The 11,553-nt window shown below is 34.8% G+C and overlaps 1 protein-coding gene across 1 annotated transcript in view; it reads left to right on the plus strand.

Annotated features, from left to right (window-relative positions):
- Positions 1-5,857: 5,857 nt before the first annotated feature.
- Positions 5,858-11,553, plus strand: part of LOC108577549 (cytoglobin-1-like) — a 5,823-nt gene continuing 127 nt past the window's right edge. Inside the window, 3 exon segments of the mRNA XM_017940730.1 lie at positions 5,858-6,085; positions 11,517-11,550; position 11,553. The exon segment at position 11,553 is cut by the window's right edge and continues 127 nt beyond it. Of these exon segments, the coding sequence (XP_017796219.1) occupies positions 5,885-6,085; positions 11,517-11,550; position 11,553 (236 nt within the window). The 5' untranslated portion in view covers positions 5,858-5,884.

The following is an 11,553-nucleotide window of genomic DNA, read 5'->3' on the forward strand; positions in this document are numbered from 1 at the left end:
TTCTTTTAGCTGAAGATTTACGCTATCCTCTGCGTAGACTACAGTAAATTCTCTACAAGTGTCAGTCAGTTTGGATTCTACAAGTGTCAGTATAGATGGTCCTACGCCTAGGCCTGCGTCATTGCTACGCCTATGTTATCTCGCTCGCTGTCATTCAAGTGTGTAACGCTACACCACTCGGTTTCTTTTACGAGATTTCACGGCTCGACAATTCATAATTTCTTTAATTTTACGTTTTTTCATCTGAAATTTTTTTTAACATGTTGGTGAGATTTTTCTGATGAAAATGATATCAAACACGACATAATTTGAACAACATTTACTTATTAACACGTTCATTGTCTGGCGTGACAGACCAATATATTAAGAAAAATTTCGGGATAAAAAAACGTAAAATTAAAAAAGTTGGTATTTAAATCGCTTGGTTGCCTCGACTCACCTTTCATCCTTATTTTTTATTCGCTGTCCTTGTCTACGTTCGGCAAACTACAAAAGCGGGCGCGAGGCTCGAAAACGTAGTCCCTGACTCTACAAGTGTCAGGTTTAGCTTCCTTGCGGACTGACACTTGTGGAGAATTTACTGTATTTCTTTGCGCAATGTCACATTACCACTATTTATCAACGTAAAAGTATGAGCAGAAGCAGCAATTTGTAGCGAATCCTTAAATTCAATTTTCTCGGACACAAAGCCTAGCATGAAAAAATTTTATTCTATATTTTCGATTCAGTTTTTCGTGTAGAATCGCTTGTACCACCTGTTAAGGATACTTAAGTTTAGACCAGGTTTACGATACGGACGCGTCTCTGCTATTTTTGAGATTAAGGTTTGAATACGCGTTTAATGTTTCGTTGGCTAGTTATTCCTTATTGCCAGGAGGGTTCCAAACTTCTCATAAAAGCGCAGAATTTGGAGTTTCTTCGTGCATCTCAGTAGCAATTGACGTATCATAAACCGGCGCGAGCTGAGGCACATGCGAGCGAGCGACCGGGACCGTTACCCTGGGTTTTTCCCATAAACCCAGGTGACGCGTACCTCACCCAGAACACCCCTTCCCTAAGGGTGAGCGGTTGGCGTCGGGCGTCGACCAAGGCCCTAACTTGATTGGGATTCTTGGCCTCCCACCCAAATCTCACCCACATCAAGGGACCCAAATGGACGGACAAGAACATATAAAAGGAGTGAACAGTGATAGACCAGGGAGTGTGACATTGTTGTAAGAACAAATTGGTGAAATAGAACTCTGAACTCCTGTACGAACGATTACACGAAGTGAACAGTGATAGACCAGGGAGTGTAACATTGTTGTAAGAACAAATTGGTGAAATAGAACTCTGAACTCCTGTACGAACGATTACACGAACTTTGAACCTCAGGACATTGGACTCGCACATCTTTAACATTTAAAAACTTAGTTATATTGTATTCTTGGTACATAAAAAAACTGTGTTGCAAATAAAGAATTATTTGCCAAATAATCAGGCTTCACGAACATTATGGGAGCCAACACCACCAGTTACGGGACACCCTGTATATCGGCTCACGTCTTAGCACGTGATTTCACGTGACGTGATAGTAATGTATTTCTACCTTAAAAGTCATAAGTCTTGACTGTCGAGAATTTGTGCGTTTTCGAGTAGCCTATAATAGTTCATGCACATCTTACTACACTAGACTTGGATGGCTCTCGATTGCACTGTTTAGAAATGCCTGGCTAAGGTTCGAGAGCTACGTAGCCGGATTGCTTTGGTAAATTTATTGGTTCGCATTATTTCCCTCGAGGACAGAAGATAGTCGTGGGAATGCGTTACTGACGTGACAATATGTATATACTACAAATGATCTGTGCACGTTAGAAAATACTTATAAATAATATAAGAAATCTACACGCATTACAAATTACTTAACCCCTTTGACAAGTGATTTTTTTTGGTGACTATGCATCGGCTATTTATTGTTTTAGTACTGTGTTAACTGAGAAAAGCTAATGTACTATAGGTTAATTACATTTGGTAATCCTCGGTGTTACGAATTAAAACGAAAGTTGAAACTGAAATTAATTTTTGTTACTAATATAACTGTTTTTGTCGCATTTTGAATCAGGCTTGAGATAGGAATTTTTTCCTTCAGATATCATACAATGATAAATTGTAAATTATAAACGATAATAAACCATTTTTAATGCATTAATATTACACAGAAACTTAATATTTCATAACTAATATTACGCTGAAATATTGAAATAAAGGCAAGCTACGCGGTACCTCCCGACAGTGGCCAAATGAGTGTCGAATAACTGGACTATTCGGACCGCAAAGTGTTAATAAATAGTTGAAGTCAGAAAAAATGTAACGTTAGCTTCATTTTCGTACCATTGTAAAACGCGAGTTCCTCTATTTTGCTACGTTTGAATTTTTCTTATTTCATTTCTTTTAATTTGCCAAATAAAAGTATTCCTAGTATTTTTGTACTGTAAAAGTGATTTTACGAATAAAACAAAAAGATAATCGAAAAAATCGAGGTTTGTACTGTGGCGGGTACGTCGTCGTCAACAAACCCTTACCGAACCTCGTTCTATTCTTCCACGCGAACTTTCTCTCTTCCAACTCCTTCAGATTTTAGTTTCCGTTCTTTTGTCTCTCCCCGGGTTAAGACTCGCCTTCGTCCTCGAGTGGCCTAAGAAGCGCACATGTGGCATCCAGGTTCGCACAAGGACGAACGAATTTTCCGTTTCCACCACTTTCTCCACTTCTATCTTTATCTATCGCTACTCCTGTCTCCCTGTCCTAACAATATAAAAACCCAGTACGCCTACACCTCCGGACAGTTTTTCCTTTACCGACCATCGCGACGTACTCGCCGAACCGCTCCCGCCGGGACGACTAACAAAATAAACGATTATATTTTCTGGACGCCTATACGCCTATACGACCATACACTTATACTTTAATAAATTGAGGTGAAAACAGTGTAACGACGTTCCTCACCCACCTCAGTACGTTCAATAATTGCAGAGATGAAAATGCTTTTGTAAAGATAGTTTTCATAAAAATTGATGAAAACTTTCTGTATTTTTTTTAAACAATTTCAAATTTAGCGAAGACTCAAACCCCCCTATTTTCACATGGACTACCTATAACACGAAAATCCAGTTTCCACCACATACAGTGTACTATTTCCCTACGAATGTCACGCAAAACATCAAAATAATTTGATTTTGTGACAAAAGAAATCCAGTGTCATGACAGTGCAACTTCTATTTTTCACGATAACAAAGGTCATGACAGTAAAAGTCACGATTAAGGTACGGTTTCACGAGACAATAAATCGCGATTTTTACTGTCGTGATAGGAAATCTTCGAAGAAAAGTAACTCGGATACAATTGAAGTTTATGCATTAAAACTTGTTTCACGTAATATAACTGATAGGTTTTTAATACATTTTTAAGTTTTAACACACTACCTAAATTGCATATGTAATATCAAACTGCTTGAAAAATCCGCAAGAAGTTATCACCGTGTCGTGACAGCAAAAGCCACGACTTTTAATGTCACGTGAAAACGTACGTTAACACAGTGGCTGGTCAACCAAAAACAGAGTTCTTCTATCAATCCTCGTTCCGAAATTAGAACATGGTTGGATATAGTGTACATATGTGTGTATATATATACGTAACAAACAGCATTCAGCCAAAGCATTGTGCTGCTGTCGATTAAATTTGAGACAGACGCGACGCGACAATTTCCTTTGATTGCAATGGTTCTAACATAAGCGAACCGGTTTTCCATGTAAAATGAATAATATAGAAAAACTTAGATTAAAAAAAAACTATAGTTCAAACCTTATAGAGCTAATTGTAATATGAAAAGATTACGCTTGCTCCACTTTTGCTATTTCTGTAATAAAAACATAATTCTAATTCTCCCACTAATTTAATTTAATTTATAATAATTTTTTTTGTGTAATATTGTAATTTTTATTATTAAATCAAAGAAGTACGTAATGATTGAAAGAATATCTTTGATTTTGTTCGTTAAATTTTCATTTATGCTTGGGATTGCTGAATCTTCACGACCTCTCCGAGGATGGCTATACGTGTATAGTAATTTGTGGGATCGATTAAGAGACATCAAAGTCAATAATTACCTCCCAAGAGCTGTTCATACCTCGTGGGTCTCACTTGAATGTTAATTACACAGAGAAAATAAGTAAATTCTATAAAGATCGGAATAGTAATTAAATCTGTATAGAGAACAGATGAATTAGAACTAAGCATTGTTTTCTTTAACATTAGTTAGAGAAACATGTCGAGACATTAGAATATATTATAGTCAGAGTTTTTAGAATGTCGTTTCTTTCATTCTTGATAGCTTGAAAAGACCTGTCATCGAGCACGAATTTCTAAAAAATAAATTAGAAATTAATTGCAATAATTAGCTGTATTCAAATCTGGCTTTCTAGCAAAGAATTGAATTCTAAATTATCAACACACTTTTGCACAAAAAGTCACATTTGCAAATCACCTGCAAATTAACCCAAGCTGAAAAGTTTCAAATAAACGCGTATAAAAATATTAAAATTTGCTTAAAAAATTTAACGAGAAAGTACCTACAACATGTCTTTTATAAATTTTCCTATGCGTACAATGTTAATTTATTTTTACGACTCTTCAAAACGAAAGAAAGTCACATTTAACGAGCTCGTTTCATTTTATTTTACTTGTAGGATTACTTAATAATTTTGCAATGTAATCATTTTAATGTGTATTACGTGCAGAAATGAATTCTTTCCGACTTTTGGGTAGAACCAAAGTTTTATTTAAAAAGAATGAAACCAGATCAATCATCGAAATAATTTCCATTACCGTTGATGACCTTTTGCCATTTTTCTGGCAAGCTGCGAATACCACTGCGATAAAAACTTGGTGGCTTTGAATCAATTATGTGAATCCAATCGGAAAGAATTCATTTCCACGCCTAATATTACAATTTACAGAAAAAGGTATTAATAATATCCAATTTTAAGAATATATTGTACTAATTATAACGATGAATATGATATAAACGGTGTAAGCATGAGTCTGCAATTACTTGTTTGCCGAGTAAGAGATTCTCAAACGTATATACACGTCAAACAGTAAAATGTTCAAAGTGCTTGTATGACATTTTTTCCACCATTATAATTACTACACTACTCCTTTCAAAAGTACTCTGTATACACATTATTCTTTCTTCTTTTCTCTGTGTATGTGCTTTAAACTCCTTAAAAGGATAAAAGAAAACAAAAGTAAGAAAAGAGAAAGATAAAGTTTTGTAAAGAAGAGTAAGAAATATGTTTTTCAAAAATATTTCATTTTATAAAAATTTATAAAAGTAAAAAAATGCTTACGTTCAAACGTTAGAAATCAACTCGATAATTAAATTAATCTATTCTGGGTTAGACTGAATCAAATCTACACATTTATACAGTAAGATTCTTATAAGATTGTAATCTCTCTAATAGTAGACACAGCAATAAATAAACTTCTGTATTGTTAAATAATTCCTACCAAACGTGATTAGATTCTTAGAAAAATTTAATGTACTTTATTAAGCTGTGCTGAGTCATAGTTACTAACCAAATTTATCCAATATATTTTTTCTTTTTCCTTAAGAGTTTATATTTCTTCTTTATGGATATTAATATTTTTTTAAAAGAATTAGAATATTATTTATGAAAATGTTTGGAAATATTTCTACGTGAATTGTAAAAACAAATTTCTACATAAATTACATTAATTATATACCGGGATTTTGCAAATTGTTATCTGTTAATGTGTATCTTATTTTTTACATTTATTTTTGTGTATTTATAGATTGTTCGAGGAAAATGCGGAATTACTAAATATGTTCACACAATTTCGAGAATTAAAAACGAAAGAACAACAGTCGAATAGTATGGAATTGGCGAAACATGCAGAAAAAGTTATGTCTGCCCTGGACGAAGGTATTAAAGGTCTGGACGACATAGACGTCTTCTTGACCTGTCTTCACCAAGTCGGAGCCACACATACAAAGATTCCTGGCTTCAATCCACAGTATTTTTGGGTAAGTTCATCAGATAAACGATTGAAAGTTTCTTTAACACTAGGTTTACGGACATTTCTTGTATACCCATCTCTAAGGACACGCGTCAAATTGACGCGTGAACAAAACCGCAGATTTTCTTTAAGAAACAACTTATTTCATTTAAAAACAACGTATTATACACTATTAACTTATAAATGAAACTATATGATATTGTATAATATAAGCATAAATAAAGGGACTGCAGAGAAACCGAAAGGGATATCAGGATGGAAGACGTAATGAGTGGGAGACAGGACAGAAAGATTGTAGAGTGGCTCGAGAAGCTGAAAAAGAAAAGAAAAGAAAAAAGAGAGAGTGGCTGAGAACACCAAAGAGAATATTAACCCTTTGACCTACAACAACGTGTCAGACTCGTGACAGAGATTCTGGTTCTAGAGGTTCTAACTTTCGTTTTAATTTGTCAGATTAAGGATTCCTAAATGTACTTAATCTGTAACAGATTAGCTTTCGTTACCTGATACAGTACTAAAACATTAAATGGCGGACGCTTAGATGCATAGTCAGGGACGAAATCATAGGTTAAGGGGTTAAAGTATAAGGGAGGGGTAACGATTAACGAGTAAGAGCGCTGACTCTCATCCGCGCGCGATCATGAACAAATGCGTACGTGTGACTTCTCGGTTCTCGATCGCTGTCAAAAAAATTTGACTTTGCACCGCTATTTTTAAAAGGCTTAGAGAAATGGTTTTTGCCGTCATTCTGACATTTGTATAAATTTTTGAAAAAATTCAATTAGTCGGAATCGTGAAGAAAATAGCGAAGGTCGTTTTTAACGCGTACGCATTTGTTCGATCGCGCGCGGGTGAGCCTCTGTTCTTCGTCTCTGAGCGCGGGCTCTACGCGCGCTCTGATTGGCCAGTGTTTTTCGTTAATAATTCAAAAATGAAGCTTCAAACAACATTTTGGTAAAGGAAAAAGTTGTTCAGGGTCACCCCAGCAACCCCCCATTTCCGGATTTTCCCAGAGTTACGGGACACCCTGTATAAGGACGCGTTAAATAAGACTAACCGGAATATATTAGAAAGATTATTAGGAAACGTGTAGTTGGTAAAGACAGACCAAAATGGAACGGGACGCCAACGACGGACGGATAAATAAATAAAGTTTCAACATCTGTTTAAATAAATCCTGCCAAATATTATTTAGACCAGACAGCCCTTACACTCGTAAAGTCCTTGAAAACATTTAAAATAAAAACGATATCTAAAATATTCTTCTTGAGAACGGGACTTAAAGAACCAAGCTTTTCGCACATCATAAGTTTTAAGAGACGGACGTAAACCCGGAAGACACGACAAAGATTCTTAAATCGTTTATTGTGATTCATAACGAGACCCAAATTTTTACTGTGTAAAAAGAGATTCAAGTGTATAAGAAAAATACCGTTCGAGTTAAAGAGAGTTGTAATTATTATTTTATAAAGAACTTAAATGCACAGGTGTATGATACACAAATAACACCGTTTAAATGGAATAACATGTATAACTATTATAAAAAAATATTGCTAGATCATTTAATATTTCACCAAAATATAAATTTCAAACAAATTTCGAGAGAAAATTTATACAAAAAGCTTGTGTAGAGCTTAATTCAATGAACGAAATATTTTTCTTTCAAATGAATTACAAAGTATAATTGAAAAGCTCTATTAACTGAATTTTTAACCGCATTTTGAAGATGTTATGAAACTAAAAGTATTGCACAAAAAATTAATTTAAGATTAGTGGATTATGTGTTTCTCTACTGTGATTAACTGCTCTAATATGATATACATATACTGTAGCAGCATTGTATTATGTTCCATAAATGACAATTGTGAAAATATCGATATAATCACATCAAGAACGCTTTATTTTCGCAGCAGCTTTCGTAATTCCAGCAGTGCATACGTACTTACCTACTGTGGCATTAATTTTCTGTTTACCCTGAACCCTGCTATTTCGCTCAAAATGAGCTTTCACAGCGGTCATTACAGTAGTCTGTAATCACTTTCCTTTAACTTTGTGCCCGCCTAACTAATTTTACGTAAAAATATATCTTCATTTCATAATAAAATTGATTGCAAGTGTTCACAAAGTGTTATTAAATATTTCAAATAAATAAAACAAATTGTTTTTAACCTGTTGTTAATGAATTTACGAAGCAACTGTTTAAACAGAAGACAATTTATTATGTATTATTGAAAATAAAAATATAATTTCTATTATCTACGAAACAAAGATAAAATTTGTAGAAAAACCTAAGAAAAATTGGTGCAAATCAGTGAAATGAACAACAATTAATTTTAGTTAAAATAAAAATTAATATAATTTCTTTGTATCAAAACGAAACACTAAACAAAAAATTATAAGAGAAGTACTTAATTTATTCCTTGTTAACTATTTACACTTATATTCGAAAATAAGTTACAAATTGCTAGGAATACGAAATTATTTCAGGTGCAAATTGAAGCATCCAAAAAATTATTGTTTCACACATTTAGAAGATACTTCTCAATTCGAATATGAACAAGATTAATTTAATACACGATGGTTTTATTTCTACAAAATTAAATGACACATTTTCAATATGTATTATTCGTGTTGAATACATTCACAAGAAGTACTTTCTATACTTCTGAAATTAAATTAAACCAAAGAAAAGAAGAATTGCAATTTACTTCCTCTTGAGAGTATTTATTCTTTTTTTTTTCTGACGAACTGTTTCAAGCACGTACCTCAAAAATTATAACACCAATACAATGAATAATATGCATACGTATACACAACATACACTCCGAAAAAAACTGTATCTACCATTATATTGATTTTTACTACTATGTGCAATTTTAATTCAAACTTAAACTTGAATAACAAAAATTTTTATTAAATTGTACAGAAATGTTAAATCATAAATATTTATATTTACGTCTAATTTTAGTCTTTTATACAAAACATTATTACAACATAGTGGAACGAATAAAGAAAATATGGAAATTCACAGTAAAGTAAAAAAGTGCAACTTTGAAAAGAGCACATTCTCCGATTATGAGCGGCAAATTTCATCGAGAACTTTTCTACCTTCCTATCTTTCCTCCTCAACGATTTTTCGACAGTTGCATTACAGCACATTGCAATAGCATTTCTCTCTTTGATGATTTTCCCACATCTGAAATGTCACATCCACAGTTTTGTTGCGACATGCTCTCACAATATCGCTACAGACGCGATTTCCGTGGTCACCAGAGAGGTAAGAACGCATTCCACCGTTACTGAAAGCAAGAGATACCGTTGCTTCGTAAAGACAAAGCCGAAAAGATGCACGGCATACAGGTTTCCTGCATATTCATGTTGAGGAGCATAATATAAAGCATATATGTAGTAAATTCTGTTCTCAATATAATTATGAAAGACACAGCTTAACAGATTTGCATTCTTATTTTAATATTTCTAATCGTTCCAGCGAAAAGTTTTCACAGCAGAATCCTAATAGAGAAATGCAGGGTGTCTCAGGGTTTTCCCGCGAAACGGTGCTATAATCTACGAGTAAAAATTTTAAAAAATAACATACAGCGGGTGATCAAATTATTAGAGCCACTAGTGTAGAAATAAAATCACAATATCAAGGTTTTCACACTAGATAATTTTTAATTAACGATTGTTCACTAAATATACAGGCGCAGGGGGGATACCGCAGGCTGAAAGACCTTCGGGTCGATTCCTGTATGGGTCCTTTGGAGAGTGGCGTATCCACGCACCCGAGCTGGTCAACCAGTACCGAAGATTGTAGCGTAGCTGCGAGGATCCCACCAGTGATTTAGACTGGTACCGCGGGGACCGGGGGCCCACGAGGTGGCGGCCTCGGCCCGGTCATGGGATGGTAAACGCGGGGGTAGTGGTCAAGCCGAATGCTGGCTAGGGGCCCCTTTATCCTGGGCCCCGGCGTGTGAGTTGCGCATGTACAACTCGGGAACCAGCCTGCAAAGCTGGTAGAGGATAGAAAGTACTCGGTCCTACCGGTGACTTGGTGCCGGGACCTGCAGCCCGACATCGTACCGGAAGTGCACGCTTTAGCGTGCATGCGTCGATTGGGCGTACCCCAATCCCTCGCCCATGGGGGCCGTGTGGATAGGCCTAAAGGCAGGAGCCGCACGAAAAACACCCAACTGATAGTGTTCACTAAAGATACACAAAACAGTTAAACTTAGCTTATGTAGTTATAAAAAATACAGTTAAGAAGTAACAATAAAGTCAGTATTTGGTAATGCTACATTTTGCTGCAATTACAGCCTTGATTCTTTTTTCGATAAATTGTAAGTAATTTACTATGCATTATAAGTAGTAACAACACTGCAACAAAATTAAAATGCTCAAGATCTATAAACAAACAAAATTTTAACACGTGGTTCTCAAATGGCGATTTGCAGTACCGATACAAAATAACGTCCATATGACAGATAATATTGCCTAAAGTGTTGCCAAGTGTACATTTGCAATCTGTAAACATCAAAGTTTTATAAAAAAAAATAATAAGAATTCAGTATAACTAGGTTTTCATCAGAAAATTAATCGTTATAATGTAGAACCGTCAATTTCTTACAGGTGGCTCTAATAATTTGATCACCCACTGTATAAACGTAGGCTCATAAATGCTTTATTAACAAGTTACAACAAAAATACTTGGACCTTATTTCTTATCAGAACTATTAGCTGCACGTTCCTTTTCAACTTTTCCGCAAAATGAATTACAATTGTCATTTTGCCAAAATTTCTGGATGCAATTGAATGGTCCAGCACGTTGCACAGTACAAATACAACAAAATTTAAATAAGCATCACCCTACAAAATGGATAGGTCGAGGAGGACCAATTTTCTGGTCCCCAAGATCATTTTGAGTAAACCTCGAATAAATCACAAAAAGTAGACCTTCATATATCCTCCATGCATCCTCCTATAAAAAAAACTAATCACGCCAAATTATGTCACACTCAAAACCATTCAACTTTTATCTGGAACATCTTTCACTAAAATCGTTACGGTTCCAGTTAGGTGCTCCATCTTATACAATACATACACTATCGGCCAAAAGTTTGGGATCACTGTGTACTGCAAGTTACACGAAAATTTTCAGAGAAAAGTCAGCAACTTTAAGAATTTTTTACCATTAAAATCAATCGAAATGAGGTAAATTGCTATTGATTTCCACAACATCAATTTCAACTCTACATAAAATTAACAGTAGATCCAATATTGACATAAATTCGCAAGTGGTTCCAAACTTTTGGTCGGTAGCGTATACGTTGTACAGTGTAACCTAATAGTTAAGTAGTAGTAATTATTTACCATACGTAGGTAATCAAGAACACATGTGATAAAATCGCATATTATATCGGAATGAATTTTACTTGCAGAAAATTGAGAAACCGTTTCTGGAGGCTGTCGAGCGAA

The sequence above is a fragment of the Habropoda laboriosa genome, unplaced genomic scaffold (genome assembly GCF_001263275.1).
Source record: "Habropoda laboriosa isolate 0110345459 unplaced genomic scaffold, ASM126327v1 scaffold853, whole genome shotgun sequence".
Taxonomy (NCBI): Eukaryota; Metazoa; Arthropoda; class Insecta; order Hymenoptera; family Apidae; genus Habropoda; species Habropoda laboriosa.